The 17,854-nt window shown below is 45.8% G+C and overlaps 1 protein-coding gene across 1 annotated transcript; it reads right to left on the bottom strand.

Annotated features, from left to right (window-relative positions):
• Positions 1 to 13,653: 13,653 nt before the first annotated feature.
• LOC109737048 (F-box only protein 7-like) lies at positions 13,654 to 15,963 on the bottom strand. Its single transcript, XM_020296271.4, has one exon. The coding sequence runs from the start codon at positions 15,397 to 15,399 to the stop codon at positions 13,984 to 13,986; it is 1,416 nt and encodes a 471-aa protein (XP_020151860.1). The 5' UTR covers positions 15,400 to 15,963; the 3' UTR covers positions 13,654 to 13,983.
• Between the last annotated feature and the right edge of the window lie 1,891 nt (positions 15,964 to 17,854).

Raw genomic sequence — 17,854 nt, 5'->3', positions numbered from 1 at the left:
ACCGCTTGACAAGCCTCGGTCCATTCCGAGAAAGTTTGACACACGCACACGAAAGAAAACAAGAGGGGTGCACCGGAGGAGATAGGAGCGCCGGATTGGAAAACGGACAACGGGGAAAATGCTCGGATACATGAGACGAACACGTATGCGAATGCAATGCACATGATGACATGATATGAAAATGCATGACATTACAAAATACAAAACGAAAGACAAAACCCGACAACGGAGGGAAAAATCATATCACATAGCCGAAAATGGCAAGAGTCGGAGTTACAAATATGGCAAGTTACATGCGGGGTGTTACAACACTCCACCACTACGAGAGGATCTCGTCCCGAGATCTAGGACTGAAAAAAACTCCGGATATTCGGAACGGAGATGGTCCTCGCGTTCCCAGGTGGCTTCCCGGTCGGAATGGTGCGACCACTTCACTTTCAGGAATTTGATAGACTTGTTGCGAGTCTTGCGCTCAGTTTCTTCAAGAATAGCAACTGGGTGCTCATGATAAGACAAATCTTCTTGAAGGTCAATCTCTTCGAAGTTGATAGTGCGCTCAGGCGTCTTGAAGCACTTGTGGAGCTGTGACACGTGGAACACATCGTGCACGTTCGCGAAGTTGGAAGGGAGCTCAAGTTGATAGGCGAGGTCGCCTCTTCTACCAATGATCTTGAAAGGACCCACGTATCTAGGGGCAAGCTTCCCTTTGATACCGAAGCGACGAGTGCCTTTCATTGGAGAGACACGGAGGTAGACATGGTCTCCGATCTCGAAAGCCAAATCACGATGCTTACTATCATAGTAGCTCTTCTGGCGCGATTGCGCGGCTTTGAGATTATCACGGATGACTTTACACATTTCTTCAGCTTCAGTGATTAAGTCATTGCCAAGAAGTTGGCGTTCACCAGTCTCTGACCAATTTAGAGGAGTACGGCACTTTCTGCCATAGAGAATCTCGAATGGGGCCTTGCCCGAACTCACTTGGAAGCTGTTGTTGTAGGAGAATTCAGCATATGGAAGACAATCTTCCCATTTCATGCCAAAAGAAATGACATAAGCCCTGAGCATATCTTCAAGAATTTGATTGACTCGCTCGACTTGGCCACTAGTTTGAGGGTGAAAAGCTATGCTGCAGCGAATGTTTGTGCCCATGGCCTTCTGGAAGGAGTCCCAGAACTTAGAGGTGAAGATGCTTCCACGATCAGAAGAAATCAATTGTGGAATGCCGTGCAAGGAGAAAATTCTGGAGGTGTAAAGCTCTGCCAGCTGAGCTGCTGTGATGGATTCTTTGATAGGAAGGAAATGCGCCACTTTAGAGAGCTTGTCAATGACAACGAAGATAGCATCATTTCCGCGCTTGGACTTGGGAAATCCAGTCACGAAGTCCATTTTGATATGATCAAACTTCAATTCCGGAATAGCAAGAGGTTGGAGGAGACCAGCTGGTCGTTGGTGTTCTGCTTTCACTCTTCGACAGACATCGCATTCATTCACGAATTGAGCAATTTCTCGCTTCATTTGAGTCCACCAATACGACTGCTTGAGGTCATGATACATCTTCGTACTTCCAGGATGAATGGAAAGGAGAGAATTGTGCGCCTCGTTCATTATGACTTTCCTTAGATCACCTTTCGGAACCACAATCCGGTCCTCGAAGAACAAAGTGTCTCTGTCATCAATGCGATAGCACTTGTATTTGGAAAGACCCTTGTCGATACCACGTTTCACCTTCTTCACCATGGCATCAAGGAGTTGTACCTCACGAATTTGATCTTCCAAAGTAGGAGATACTATGAGGTTGGCAAGAAAACCTTGAGGAACAACTTGCAGATTCAGCTTGCGGAAAGCTTCACAAAGATCCGGTTGGAAAGGCTTGAGAATTAAGCTGTTGCAATAAGCTTTCCTGCTTAAAGCATCTGCAATGACATTTGCTTTGCCTGGAGTATATTCGATACTCGGATTGTACTCTTGAATCATTTCGACCCATCGAGTCTGTCTGAGGTTGAGGTTGGGCTGAGTGAAGATATACTTGAGACTCTTGTGATCAGTGAAAATGTCCACTTGTCTTCCCAACAAGAGATGTCTCCACGTAATCAATGCATGGACAACTGCTGCCAACTCAAGATCGTGAGTGGGGTAGTTCTTCTCGTTGGGCTTCAACTGCCGAGAGGTATAGGCCACAACTTTCTTCTCTTGCATTAACACAGCACCGATACCTTGGAGAGAAGCATCACAGAAAACTTCATACGGCTTGGATTCATCAGGAGGAGTCAAGACAGGAGCTGTGACTAGTTTCTCTTTGAGAGTGTTGAAAGCAACGTCACACTCAGGAGACCAGACATACTTCACATGCTTCTGAAGGAGGTTGGAAAGAGGCTTTGCAATCTTGGAGAAATTCTCAACGAATCTTCGGCAATAGCTTGCAAGACCCAGAAAACTGCGGAGCTGCTTGACATTTTGAGGAGGTTCCCAATCCAGAACTACGGACACCTTCTCGGGGTTAACAGCGATGCCCTTGGCAGAGATGATGTGACCAAGGAAAAGAACTTCATCATCGAGATAGAACTTCGCATTTGGAGAACTTCGCATAGAATTGATACTCTCTGAGCTTGTCGAGCACCAATCGCAAATGTTTGGCATGGTCCTGCTTATTCTTGGAGAAGACCAAGATATCATCGAGATACACCAGAACGAATTCATTGGTATAGGGGTTGAAGATGAAATTCATCATCCGAGAGAACACCGGAGGAGCATTGACAAGGCCGAAAGACACGACAGTATATTCATAAGAACCAAAGCTCGTTCTGAATGCTGTCTTGGGAATATCTTCTTCACGAATGCGAATCTGATGATAACCCATACGAAGGTCAAGCTTCGAGAATACTTTAGCACCCTTGAGTTGCTCAAATAGCTCATTGATGTTGGGAAGTGGATACTTGTTCTTGATTGTCTTCTTGTTCAATGGACGGTAGTCAACACAAAGTCGGTCCGTGCCATCCTTCTTCTTGACAAAAAGAACACCACAACCCCATGGAGAAGAACTCGGTCTGATCAAACCCAGACGTTCTTGTTCATCGAGCTGCTTCTTCAATTCCTTCAGCTCGTTTGGTCCAAGCTTGTATGGACGCTTGCAAACGGGTTCAGTGCCAGGCTCTAGTTCGATAACGAACTCAACTGGCCGGTGAGGAGGCATACCCGGAAGCTCTTCTGGAAAGACATCTTGATACTCGCAAACGACTGGAATTTGAGAGATGGCATTTAGTTCGCCCTTCTCATTGAGAGAGAAAAACCGAATGGTTTCATCACGAGCGGCATAAATAATCACATCCTCAGACGAGTGTGTCAATTGAATTTCCCTAGCAGCACAATCAAGTTGAGCCTTGTGCTTAGAAAGCCAGTCCATCCCGAGAATAAGATCAATATCCGAGTCACCAAGAACAATTGGAGAAGACTGAAATTTATAGTCGCCCATCTTGATGGAAACATCCGGGACACAATTATTAGATGTCATTTGTTTGCCCGGAGACACAACCTTCAACGGGATAGGGATCTTTTCCGTCACAAATTCATGCTTGGCAACAAAAGGTCTTGAAATCAAAGAAAGAGATGCACCAGTATCAAAAAGAACTTTTGCAGGAATATCATTAACAGGAAGATTACCCATTATCACATCAGTAGATTCCTCCGCTTGAGCTGCATTCATCATGTTCACCTTAGCAGACTTTGGATTATGCTTGACCACTGCATTGCTGGAAGATCTGACAGGAGGAGGAGGAGGAAGACGCCTCTGGTTGAAGCACTTGTTAGCATAGTGACCTTTCTGCTGACATTTGTTGCAAGTCACCTCTGAGAGTGGACGGTGATAAGGAGCATTGGACTTTGGAGTTTGATTCTGAGACTTGTTCTGATAGCCAGAGTTGGAAGAGTTGGAAGAACCATGGCCACCTTTGTTCTTCTGCTGGTAAGGCTGGCGAAACGGAGGAGGAGGAGGCAACCAGAACTTCTATTGCTTAGCTGTCACAAGTGAGGAAGAAGAAGACTGAACTGCGTCTCTGACTCTCTTCTTAGAAGCCTCACACTTGAGCTGAGCAGCCTCTTGCTTCAGTGCCATATTGTAGAATTGATCAAAGTGAGTAGGCTCAACAAGAACGAGAGCTAACTGCAGATCCTCTTTAAGGCCACCTCTGAAGTGATAGATCATGCTCTTCTCATCAGGAACGTCTTGTTTAGCGAAGCGAGCAAGTTTCTGAAACTGAATGTTGTATTGATACACAGACATGTTGCCTTACTTGAGATTGTGGAACTCCTCACGCTTGCTCTCAACAACACTTTGTGGAATGTGGTGCGCTTTGAAGTCCCGACAGAAGTCAGTCCAAGTGATCACACGACCTCCTCTGGAATCTTTGTATTGTTGATACCAATCAGCAGCTTGGTCCTTGAGCTGGAAAGAAGCGAACTTGACATAGTCCTCAGGCCTGACATTGCTACATTCAAAATGCTTGTTGATGTCCACGAGCCAATCATCGGCATCCGTGGCCTCGGCACAGTAGCTGAAAGACTTGGGCTGATTTGCGAGAAACTGGTTGAGAGTGGCAAAGTGAAACTGATTGTTGCCTTGACCTTGATTGCCTTGATTGCCTTGCCCTTGAGTACGTTCTTGCAAGAGTTGCAGAATCATCTGAGCATTGGCGTTGGTGGCTGCCATGATTGCTTGCCATGCCTCCAGAGGTGGAGGTGGTGGCGGAGGGTTCGCTTGACTCCCTTCATTGCGATCTGGATTCTGACGCGTTGGCGGAGCCATCCTGAAGAGGGTGACATCCGTTAGCATCTTGATAGACAAATAGATAAGTAGAATCAACGGATAGAAATTGCAACATATAGTCTTCACAATAAACATTCGAACGAAGATGAACGAATGAATTCCGTAGTAAATCATCACACTTCCATAAGTTGAGAAGCCACTTGAAAAATATATGGAATGAACATATGAAATCGAAGCAACTCGAATACCACAATATAAAATAACACAAAGTATTGGCTTGCAGAATAAGCCGGAACAAACATATGATAGATATTTCGTCCGAAGTTTTCGTGGTGGGGCCCACACGGGCTCAATCGTACAGCACCATCATGTACAAGGCTGTGCACATGACATACGAAGCGTCCCCGAGTCGGCAAAGCCATGGACTCTTTAAGACATAACGAGACCACTGTAAAATCAACCGTGGAAAGGCGGACCACTAGACGTCGAACCCCAATCTCATATCATGCGTCTGTCGGAAAGATATCCTAAGGCTACTTGAATTCCCACTTATAAACTCCCGAAACTTTCTGGTTATGCAATCTGGTGTAGGGGATACAGGGGACACAAAATATATCACCCAAACTAACAATCCCTAGATCCAGCTGTATCCATCCGTCAACACATAACCAAGAAACCTTCGGAAATCGTTTACCTCAACCTTCGAAAAACATCCGTTATACAAGTTATGGCAATACTCCCGAACTCCCGCCCCAGTACTGGGTGGCGTCGAGGTGATCTCACCAACAACTGCATAAAAGAGATTTCGATGTCAGCGATACTCAGGTATTCCAGAACTGCAACGATAAAATTGTGACGACAACACCTCGGAGCTCAACTCCCCGGGACACTGCCACAACCCCTAAATGTCAGGAGGCACCAAGAACAATGTTCTCGTCACAAATCCATCAGAACAATTCCAAGATACCCGCGTGATCCTAAAAAATTTTTTAGTGAAATTTGAGGAGAGGATAGTCAAAACACTACGTCAGGAGACCTCACCAGAGCGAGGAAGGGACTGAGGAGTAAAAAGAATCCTACTCTCCGATATATATAATCCTAAGACTCAAAACATTTTGTTCTAGACTCAACAACGTCAGCGATTCGATCAAGCAGGGGGCTCCTAAGTCGGGGATGGCTCTGATTACCAACTTGTAACGCCCACATATAAATAGGTAGAGGGAGCTAGGAGGCTCCAAATGAGGTGCGGTTTTCGCCCACACGATCGTGATCGAATGACCTAGAGCATGGAAGAGAGTTTGGTGGGTTTTGAGCTGGTTTTAGAGGGGGGGTTTTCTGGACACACAAATGGACATTGCGGATGCCCGGTTAACCGTTGGAGTACCAAACGACCTCCGAATGGAACGAAACTTGACCGGTAGTCTCCGGGTGGTATATTAAGACCGCTTGACAAGCCTCGGTCCATTCCGAGAAAGCTTGACACACGCACACGAAAGAAAACAAGAGGGGTGCACCGGAGGAGATAGGAGCGCCGGATTGGAAAACGGACAACGGGGAAAATGCTCGGATGCATGAGACGAACACGTATGCGAATGCAATGCACATGATGACATGATATGAAAATGCATGACATGACAAAATACAAAACGAAAGACAAAACCCGACAACGGAGGGAAAAATCATATCACATAGCCGAAAATGGCAAGAGTCGGAGTTACAAATATGGCAAGTTACATGCGGGGTGTTACATGAGGTGCAAATTTTTTACACAGAACTTTATACAGCTCAAGATGAAGTGTTGATGGACGAAGTGTTGCACCACGTGCCAAACATGGTGACTAACAAGATGAATGACCGGCTGAATAGGCCCTTTTGCACAGATGAGGTGGAGAAAGCACTGTTCGCCATGGCGTCGGCGAAGGCGCCGGGAGCAGACGGCTTCCATGCCGGGTTCTATCAGCATCACCGGTCCCTTATTAAGGAGGATGTTACCCGAGCGGTTTTAAACTTTTTAAACGGTGGGCACATGCCGGAAGCTATCAACAAAACTGTAATAGTGCTTATTCCAAAGGTTAAACATCCGAGGAATATTTCGCAGTATAGACTAATTTCCCTCTGTAATGTTATTTATAAAATTTGTTCCAAAGTTCTGGCAAACAGGTTGTGGGAGGTTCTAGATGACATTATCACGGAGGAGCAAAGCGCTTTTGTTCCAGGGCGGTTGATTACAGATAACGCCATCACGGCTTATGAGTTTATCCATGCAATGAAGAGGAAGAGAACTAAGCAAGGGCGGTGTGCGGTAAAGTTGGACATGATGAAGGCGTATGATCGTGTAGAGTGGGCGTATCTCCAAGGAATCATGTTGCAGCTGGGTTTTTCTGAGGAATGCGTATCTCTGGTCATGAGATGTGTCAACTCCGTTACATTTCAGGTGAAGATGAACGGAGAACTTTTGCCATCATTTCGTCCCTCCAAAGGCATACGGCAAGGTGACCCCGTCTCCCCGTACTTGTTTCTACTTTGCGGGGAAGGGCTCTCTTGCTTGTTAAAGAATTATGATGCTGGCTGGGTTGATAGAGTCATACGGCCTGGGTTGAGAGCCCCTTGGATCTCGCATCTTTTATTTGCAGATGACTGTCTAGTCTTCATGAAGGCTGACTCAAGGAGTGCACAAAGGTTGAATGAAATTCTTCAAGCATATCCCCTGGGCTTGGGGCAGTGTGTAAACAAAGCCAAGAGTTCAGTTTTTTTCAGTCCAAATACAAGGGCGTCGGCGAAGGCAGGGGTAAGAAATAACTTGCAGATCTACAGAGAAGCTCTTGCAGAGAAGTACCAGGGCTTGCCTATGGCGGCGGGCAGGATCGCAGAACAAAGTTTTGTACATGTGAAAGAGCAAGCAAGGTCCAGGGTACAAGGATATTGCGAAAGACTGATGTCAATTGCGGCGAGGATGGTTCTTCTTAAAGCGGTGATTCAAGCCCTACCGGCCTACTCTATGAGTCGTTTTAAGCTCACTAAAGGCTTATGTCAGAAATTTACGGCAGTAATGTCAAAGTTTTGGTGGGATGAATCTCTCGATAAGAGAAGAATGCACTGGCAATCGTGGGAGAAGATGGCTATCTCAAAGTCCAAGGGAGGATTGGGATTCTGGGACTTGGAGCTTTTCAATGATGCAATGCTCGCAAAACAGGCGTGGCGGCTGTTGGACAAGCCGGACAGTCTATGCGCACGCGTTTTAAAGGGACGGTACTACCCAGATGGAGACTTTTTGCAGGCAGGATGCCCTGCTAGCGCCTCCACTACATGGAAAGCGATAATCACCGGCAGAGAGGTGCTTAACAAGGGTTTAATTCGCAGAGTTGGTGACAGAATGACTACGGAGGTATGGCATGATAACTGGATACAAGGGAGCAAAACTTTCAAACCAGTGTGTAACATTGGAAGCGATCCCATCCATCTTGTGTCTGATTTGATGACGGATGATGGTGACTGGAATGAGGAAGTTATTCACAGAACTTTCATGGCCCCGGATGTGCTGGCCATTCTCAATATGCCAAGGCCGCGGGTTGCTATATCTAATTTTTGGGCATGGGGCTATGAGAGGTCTGGAATTTTCACAGTTCGATCTACGTATAGAATGCTTATGGAAGCTCGCGAGGACGATCTGAACCAGGTTGGTAGCTCCTCTCAAGGGGAGGAGATCTGGAAATCACTATGGCGGTTGAAGGTACAGCCAACGATAAGAATTTTTTGGTGGCGGGTCCTTAAAGGATTCCTGCCGGCAAAGGAAGAATTATGCCGAAGACATGTAGGGGAGGACCTTACATGCCCAATGTGCGGCCACCAGGAGGAGTCGCTGTTTCATTCTCTGGTGATGTGCGACCACGCGAAGTTGTTCTGGAGAGAGGCAGAGACTTTCTTCGAGTTTAAGCTGCCGCGGCTACACCCAGTTACGTGGTCGAGGGACTTGCTTGACCCCGGCTTCATTGGGAAAGACCGAGCGGCCATCATTATCTCAGTCATGTGGATAATATGGTCGAGCAGGAACAAGTATACTCATGAGGAGGTCAAATACCAGCCCGGGAGGTCAATGGTTCTAGTGAAGGAACTCATTCAAGCTCTGTACATTCCTTCCGAAGCTGTCGATAGGAGAAGTCTCGAGAAGGAGAAATGGAAACCGCCGAAAGAAGGATGGTGTAAAATCAATACGGATGCTTCTGTGGATGTGAATAGGGGATCATCAGCCATCGGGCTAGTGGCTCGGGACCATGGCGGAGAACTTATGCTAGCCAGGGGCCGCAAGCTGTCGGGGGTGATTGACCCATACTGCGCTGAATTGCTAGGTGTCAGGGAAGTTGTGCGTCTGGCTATGGAGAAGGGCTGGACGCGGGTGACCATCGAATCGGACTGCAAAACTGTCATAGATGAGTACATGGCGACGGAGTGCAGGTCGACAGGAAGCCCAATCATCAGCGAGATCAAATCCTATCTCCAGAACTTTCAGGGTTTACGAGTCAACTATGTTAGAAGAGAGGCCAATGAGGCTGCTCACCGGTGTGCCAGAGAGAGCCTTGCGAGTGCTTCGAATGTAATATCCTTTGATGTTTTCCGTGCTTCATTGATTGCCCTAGTGCAATCGGATGTAAACCGTCTAAGTAATGAATAAAGGCCTTTGAGGGCGGTTCTAAAAAAAAGGTTGTTTTTAGGGAACCAGCGAACCAAAGGTAACACTTCTTGTTGGGCCGCCCCATGAGGGATGGTGCTTGGGCGCCCTTTCTCCTAACCGGTGTTGAAGGCGCCCATTAGGAGCTCTCACCCCCGTAATGGTTACTATCGCAGCGTCGTCTACAGGAGCTTCTGCAGGGCCAGCCCAGTGACTGCGCTTGTAGATGTCACACTAAAGTCAAACTTTTTTTACTTTTTTATTCACATTTTTTGTTTCGTTTATTTATTTATTTTTCTACCATTTTATTGAAATATTCTATATATATTACAAAAAACACTTTATATAAATTTTTAGAAATGCTAAACATGCATTTGAAAAATGTTAAATGCGTGTAGAACAATTTTAATCATGCATACGGAAAATGTTTCTAGCATTCAAAAAATGCCACCATGAAAAATACATTTGCCATTTTTTAAAATGACCATACAATTTAAAAAAATGTTCGTGTAATTCACAAAAATGTCCAAGTTTGACTTGCGACAGATTTGGACAGCTCACGCTGAGCCCAAATGCAAAATCTTCGCCTGGCTTGTTTTGCATGGGAGGATCCTCACGACTGATAGGCTACCAGCTCATGGATGGCCGCACGTCCCGAGATGCCAACTGTGCCTCCATGCTCCAGAAACTGAGACCCACCTATGTAAGGACTATGCCTTCTCTGTGCCTGTATGGAACCACCTATATCCGCCTGGACACACGAGGATTTCTCGGTTTTGGGCTTTCCGCCGGAACCTCGCAATGTCTCTAATTGGTGGGACAAGCTGATCACCATGGAGTTGAAGCACGGATGCAAGCATCAAAGTGCTAGGCTCCTCTATACCATATGGAACATTTGGGAGGAGAGGAACATGCATATTTTTACGATCCACCGTATGACTCACTACGAGGTTGCGTTGTTGGCCTTCAAGGATATCTTGCGCGCGCGCGCGCGCGCACACACACACACACACACATACACACACACAAGAGAGAGAGAGAGAGAGAGAGAGAGAGAGAGAGAGAGAGAGAGAGGGAGGGAGGAAAGGAGGGAGGGGAGAGAGAGAGAGAGGAGGGTGTTTGCCGGACCTTTGCCCACGGCAGGCATTGGTTGATGTTTGTGACTGTACTATAGCGTTCACCACGGCCCCTTCAAAATGTGTGCCCCCATGGTCATATTTGGTTTTACACCTCTTCCCTTCTATACGAATAGACATTGCTCTTGCCGGTTGTTAAAGAAAAGAAGTATGATAAAAAAATAAAATGAAGTCACAAAATAAATTACATTTTTGGAGTCACAAAATTTTTGCAAAGCATTTTTATGTACCAATTTTTTTAAAGTTATGTAACTATTTTAGTTGATAAGCACGGCCATTTTTATTAGGAATAAATCTGTAGTGTAACATATTTTAAAGAATTTCTTTCACACAACCATGTAGATCCACCCACACAAATTTCAGGTGTTGGTAAAGAAATAAAACAAATTAGGAAAAATAATTTACACAAAATGAGAATTTGCAACGGGCTGGCCTTCCCCCAATAAAAACTCAAATACTTGTTCAACAACTTTAATACTTATTTAGCATTTTCAACATTTCTAAAATAGTTTTTCAACATTTTTAAGACTTATTTAAAAATTTTAAAATACTTGTTCAACATTTTTAATACTTTTCAACATTTTTAAATACTTGTTCATCATTTTTAAATACTTTTTCAATATTTTTAATACTTATTCAAAAAATCAAATGCTTTTTAAAAACATTCATATGTGTTTTTGAATAGTGTTCATGTATATATGTAGAATATTTTTAAAGTATAAAGAAAATTACAAAAATAAAGCAAAAAATGATAACAGAAAACAGAAAATAAAAAGCAAAACAAAGCAGGCCGTGGCCTCCCGCGCGGCCGGGCCGGCCCATCTAGGGCTCCCCCGACGCGAGACTTAAACAGAGGCCGCCCCTCCCCTCCGTCTCCTTCCTTCCCCCCAAAACAGAGTGCTCTGAATCCCGCGAGCTCCTCCCCGTCGGCTTTCTCCTCCCCAAGCTCGCACCAGGCAACCACCCAAGCAACAGTCTCGCCGCCGTCCACCACCACCGCCTCACCGCCCCTCTCTCCGTGCTTTCTCCTTCCGTTCCACCTCGCCGTGCGGGCGAAGACAAAAGACGACCAAGAAACCAAGAAAGGCTTCTTGGGGACAGCCCTCCAATGGAGCAGGGCGCCGGGAAGAAGCTCCGCAAGGAGAAGGCGTCCAAGTACGATGTGAAGGTGTCCGCTCTGGAGCTTCCTGGCGCGCCGACTGGGTCCGGGGTGGCCGCGCTGCAGCTCCCGGGCGCGCCACCACCGCCGACCCAGCCCGAGGCCGACACGACGCGGCGGCTCCATGGAGACGTCGCGCCATCTCAGGCGACGGCGCTGCATCTCGCAGGCGCGCCAGCCCAGCCGCCTCAGGCCGAGGTGTCTCCTCGCCGGCTTGCGATCGTCCCCGCCCCCGCTCACGTGCCGCCTCAGGCCGACGCGTCCTGGCTCAGGAGCTTGCTGGAGGCCCTCCGACTCCGGTTTCTGGGGCCGGTTGTGGCGAGGATCTTCGAGGCCTTTCAGGGCGCGTGGGCGTCCGTGCACGAGGCCTTTCATCTGAAGAAGAAGAACAAGAAGCCTGTCCTCCCCGCTGTACGGCGTCATACGGCAGTTTTGTTCACGAAGACGAAGAAGGATGATCGGCAGACGAAGAAGGATGATCGGCAGACAAACAAGGATGATCGTCAGACGAAGAAGGATGTGCCAGTGGTATGAATATTCCTCTCGTTCCCCAAAATCTCTTTAGCCATGGCCTTTGTTGGTATTCTGCAGTACCCAAATTGTTCAGATTTTAGAGAATTATCTCCTTCTCTACAACTTTGCCTTTGACTTCTGAAAATTGAAATCGAACATAAAATTCAGTGATAATTTAATCAGTGATAGTTCATGTTAATCAGTTAACAAAATTCAGAATGAATTATTTGCTGTTTATCTTTCTGATGAAGTGCAGAAAGAACTGCCTCGGTTGTGATGACCAGGAATTGTTTTGCTGTTTATGTTACTAGGTTAGGTGGCCAGAACCATTATATATACCTGAACGGGTGCGTACATTTCTGGAATGCATGCTATATCTGAAATAAAAAGATTTCTGGAATTGTTTCTAGCCTCACTTTTCTTTGGCGACTCGTTAAAATTCATAGCATTATGCAAAGAAACTTTGCTGGAATTGCAGCAGCTCTCTTCTGATGAAGGGCAGCAAAAACTTTGCATTCAGTTAAAATTCAGTGATAGGAAAACATAGTAAGTTACCAGAGGATTGTGTCTTAGTTTGCTTGTACTCTGTCACATATCTTGTTTGTAATTTCACTCAGTTTGAGTTTTGATAATCAACCTTGCATTCATTTTGTTCCATTGCTTCACATCTTATAATGCATCATATCTGAAATAAAATGATCTGCATTGTTTTATCATTCCATCCCATATCTGCGCAAATGATAGCCAGATTTGGTTCAGTTGAACACAAGTTGCATCAGTTTTTTAATCTTGTGTCATACCTATGCTTAGATTATCGATGGAGTGGCTGTCCCAGCTGCGATTGAGGAGAGATATAAGAGGTACTGCAGAATAGCTGGATCCTGTCCGCCGACGACAACAGTGTGTCACCTTTGTATTTTCGAGGAGGAGCTTCACCCAAACGGCATTGTTCGCACCTCGGAGGTTAGAAATCAAACTAGCATAGATTTACTCCAACACACTGCAACATAGTTCAGTAGCTGTTTGCATTGAACTAACTTTAGTTTCCTTTTGTATAGATGATCAAGCATTGCAACAGGCATAGTTCAGTAGCTGTTCGCTGCGGCAGGTTTGGCTGTGCTGCTAAGATTCCTCCGGGCCTCGACCTGCGCTGGCACACTCATTTTTGCCACGACCTGCCTGCTGATTGGTGGCTACCATAGAGACCTGCTGGTACTAGGAAACAAAATGTTGGTAGCATAAAAGATATGAATTGCTGTATAAACTTGTAAATCGTATGGGTTTATACGCTTATGGTTCTCAAACTACAACCAGATCCTTGTGGTTCATTCATGAACAGTGGAAAATATTATGCGGGAACAATATTTTCTTGTGTGCAGATACAACAGAGAGCTCTTATATTTCATTTTCACCTCTGTACGAAATTACACTCTTAGATTCTTGTAACAACAACAAAGTAACATGTATTTATTAAATTTTGCAATAAACTATGAAGAACATGTGTACAGCATTCGAGGAAACTATTACAAACTATTTGAAACATAAACACTGTCAGATTGCTGTAACTACGTGATGATTCCATCTTGTCCATGATTTTCTGAAAACACCAATAGAGTCATCAAAAGACTGAGCAGAAAAGGATGTTGATGTTGAGCACTCCCTCGGCAGGCCATTTTTGCAGCACAAACAGGACTTCTCTCAAGTAGTGTCTTGCACTTTGTGTTAATTGTGAATGTAGCAGTTCACTTCACGGTTGTTGGCTCATTGAGCCCATCAGGTTCATCTTTCTAAGATCAGGAGTAATCCACATTGGAGCCGGACAGTTGGAGCAAAGCTGAGGAGACAAAATTTCCTCCATGTTGTTATCATCCAAGTTCAGAATTCCCATATCACGATGATTATTCGTATGTCCCACTGTCCATAGAAAATTATCGTCGGTAAAATAGGAATGATTTTCCTTGAGAGCAGGAAATTCATTAACACTGAGGCATTGTGATCGATTATGACCAAGAAATAACACATGGTCACGCAGGCAATTGATCACCTTAATTTTAGTCCATAGAGCATCAAGCTCACATATTTTAATTTCCGAAGTGTTCCAGTACTCAGATGCACCAGGCTGAGGTTCTAAATCATGGTCATGAACTATTCTGAACACAAGTAGCAGACTGCCCCATGGAGCTTGAACGATGTACCTACTATCACAATCATAATGCTCAGGAATCGTTATAATCGTCTTCATAGTGATCACAGGGCCACTAAGATCGAATGCGTGTAATTCTCCTTTTATATTCACTGCATACAATATGTCATCCTTGTAAATGCAGTCCTCGTAAAGATAATGAGGCGGAAGCCAGGTCCACTTATCATCCCCTGCCTTTGCAAATGAGAGCTGAGCTTGTGGATTGTGGATGAGCACCACAATGTAGCTTCCTGTGGATGTATCAGGAAATACAAATGCCTTCCACTGGAGTCTACCCCTCAGCTCGGCAAGAGCGAAGATGGATGGCGGTTTACGACTGCTTCGCGTTCCAGTGTGCCATGATATCTCATACTTGCAGACATCACCGTACTCATCAAATATGGACTTCACATGCTCAATGGTGGTCACTGAAGGGAGAGCAATCTGTTCACAGGTGATTGGATTCAGAAGGTACATCTCAGACCTCTCGTCGACGGTAACAAGCCAGCCATGCGAGGACCCAATCAGATACCTGCTGCGGATAGGTGGCTGCGGCAGAGTTAACTTGTAGGACCTCTTCTCGGCGAGGCTGTAGAGGCACAAAACATTGTCAGGATCAGATTCAGAGGCGTAGACCAGGCAAGGTGTCTGGCTCTGCTTGTACTGCCCAAGGTTACATAGACGGGCGTATGCGGAGTGCCAGGATGAGCAGACGGAGCCAGCACGCACGAGGTCAGGGATCTCGAGAGCGGCAAAGATAACCATCAAGATGTCCTGCGGCAGCTCCGGTAATGTGCCCACCATCTTGGTCTCTGTCAGTGCCACATGAACATGTTCATCTTTGCAGAGTTTCTTGAGTGGAGGCCCTGGAGGGAAACCTTGCAGTTGAGGCAAAAGTCTGAAGAGTAGAGAGCACAACTTGTGCCGGTACATAGCTAGGTCTTGCAATCTGATTATCCTGGCTATGCTACAGGTCTCCATGGCTTAGAGAAGAGCAGAGCAGAGCCTCTCTGTTGGAAGACAAGCCAGTTAAAGCAGAGCCTCTGTTGGAAAGTCGCAGTCTTGATCAGAGAACAGCCAATACTTATAGATCGCCGGCCGAGGCCTCACCCCCAATCCGAGTAGGTGAAGCAAATCCGAATCCAGACTGGAACAGGAATCTCTCTGTTGATTGGTGAAGGAATTCCGAGTCCCCCCGCTCTGCTTTGCTTCGACGAACTCTGATTCCCAGCGAGAGCACTAACCGGCTGCCGAAGAGCGGACGGTTCTGCGCCGAGATGCTGGGTCTGACTCGGGTCGAGGAAGAGAATGGTAGCCGGCACCTTGGGGACCGAGATCGCCGGAGTGAACGCGCATGCGCCCCGTCCGCCCGTGGCCACCGGAGTCACGGCACCGCCGCTGGATTAGCTGACCGCGGGGCGGGGGAGCGGCGCCGCTGGATTAGCTGACCGCGGGGCGGGGGAGCGGCGGTTGGTGTCGCCGGGGTGGCTCTTCTCCCTCACTCTGGATGAACTGCACGAACAGGGGATCTCCGTCGTTGGGGTTCGGTTGGTATCTCCAGCGGACCCCCCGACCCGCAAAATAAGCGCAAAAATACGGGTCCACATGTAAAATACTGTCTTAAACACGTCGGACCCGTAAAAGGTTTTGAGGGACGCGGTAAAATCACATCTTCAATTCGTGAAAACGCAGATTTCCCTCTCGACCCGACGGTGCCCCGTATCCCAGGAAAGCGGTTGGCGGGAGGGACATTTCAGCCCGCGCCCTTTCCCTCACCCCCTTCCGCCGCCGCCCGCCATTAGTTCCGCCCGTCAGCCGTCGGCGATTCCGGCCAAATCTGCAGGCGGAATCGCGCCGCGGGGGCGCCCCTCCCCTGTTCCACCTAGCCACTTTACCGGCTCCCCGGATCCGCCGATCCGAGCCGCCCTAGTCGCCTCGCCGCCCCGAGCCACCGGTGAGTACTTGTGCTTGTGCTTTGGGATGCGGTATGCATAGTTGGTTAATGCGGCATTCGTATTTGTGAATTTAGATGGAATTGAGCTCGTGCGAGAAGTTTTTGCTCGAGGATTCGTCCGATTCCGACGACTCGGATGTTGAGACGCTGCTTGTGAACTATCGGCAGCAGACGTTGGTGATGGCCCTCATCATGAAGGAGCACGAAGATGAGAACCGAAAGAGACAGCGAGGATCGACCATCGGCCGTCTTTGCATTCCTCGAAATCGTCATCTCGGGAATGAGATGTTGATGCAAGATTACTTGGGTGACAAGTTTTGTATTGAATTATTTAGTTTGCTTCGGTGATTTCAATAATTATTGTAATTTGGATGATTGTTGTATTGTAATATTGACATTTTTTTTCTTATATTAAGTTAGTAATTCTGAATATATGGCCTGATATGCAGGCCGGCGCGGGCACCGGCAGAGCAGACACCGCATGGCGGAACTGTAAAACGGAATAGAACTGTAAAACGGAATATTCCATTTTACAGTTCCGCTATGCGTTGTCTGCTCGGTCTGCGCCCGCGCCGGCCCGCCAAACGGTTTTTCCGCGAACTGTAAATGAGTTTTGCGGGTCAGCGATGTACGCTGTCTGCTAGAGATGCTCTAATATGCTGCAGGGGCAATTGGGTCATCCCATGTGTAATTTCTGCGCAAACATAATTGAGAATCGGCTAAGAGCATCTCCAATACATGATGTATCTTACATCATCAAATTATTATCATCAAAAAAATGTTAATTATGTATTTAAAAAACATTAAATGGGTATTAAAAATGAATCCGATGCATACAAAACATGTTGAATCTGTACTAAAAAAAGTTAACATGTGTTAAACAAAAAATAAAACCTTTGAAAATCGACAAAAAAGGGGAAAAGAAGAAACTAGAAACCCAATAACACCCAATGCGAAAAACAAAGGAAAAAAGCAAAAGAAAATGAAAAACCTAAGAAAACAATGCAAAAGAATGGAAACAGAAAAAATCGAGAGTGAAACAAATAAAACTGATGAAAAACCATGGAAAAAACAAAGAAATGGAGAAAGAAAGAAAAGCAAACAAAATAATGAAACCGAGAAGGAAGAAAATAAAAATAAAGGAAAACAAAATCGATGAAAATTGAGGAAGAAACAAAGAAAACCAAAGGAAAATGAAGGACGAAAGGAAAACCCAAGAAAACCGAAGAAAACAGAAACAAAAGAAAAAATGGGACGGGACAACGTGAAGAAATTTTTGGAAAATGTATTAGATATATAGAAAAAGTACAATATGTATGAAAAAAGTAAAAAAAGATAACTTTTCAAAAATGTTAATCAAGTATTTAAAATATGATAAACGTGTATATAGAAATTGTTTCTTATGCATACAAAAATATTGGATGTCTGCTGAAAAAGTTAACATGTGTTGAACAAAAAATAAAACCGATGAAAATAGACAAA

This window comes from Aegilops tauschii, chromosome 3, assembly GCF_002575655.3.
Source record: "Aegilops tauschii subsp. strangulata cultivar AL8/78 chromosome 3, Aet v6.0, whole genome shotgun sequence".
Taxonomy (NCBI): Eukaryota; Viridiplantae; Streptophyta; class Magnoliopsida; order Poales; family Poaceae; genus Aegilops; species Aegilops tauschii.
This window is presented reverse-complemented; position numbering and strand designations above follow the sequence as displayed.

Excerpts from the sequence above, each read along its gene's own strand:
- LOC109737048 (XM_020296271.4), bottom strand. The coding sequence starts at position 15,399 with ATGGAGACCTGTAGCATAGCCAGGATAATCAGATTGCAAGACCTAGCT.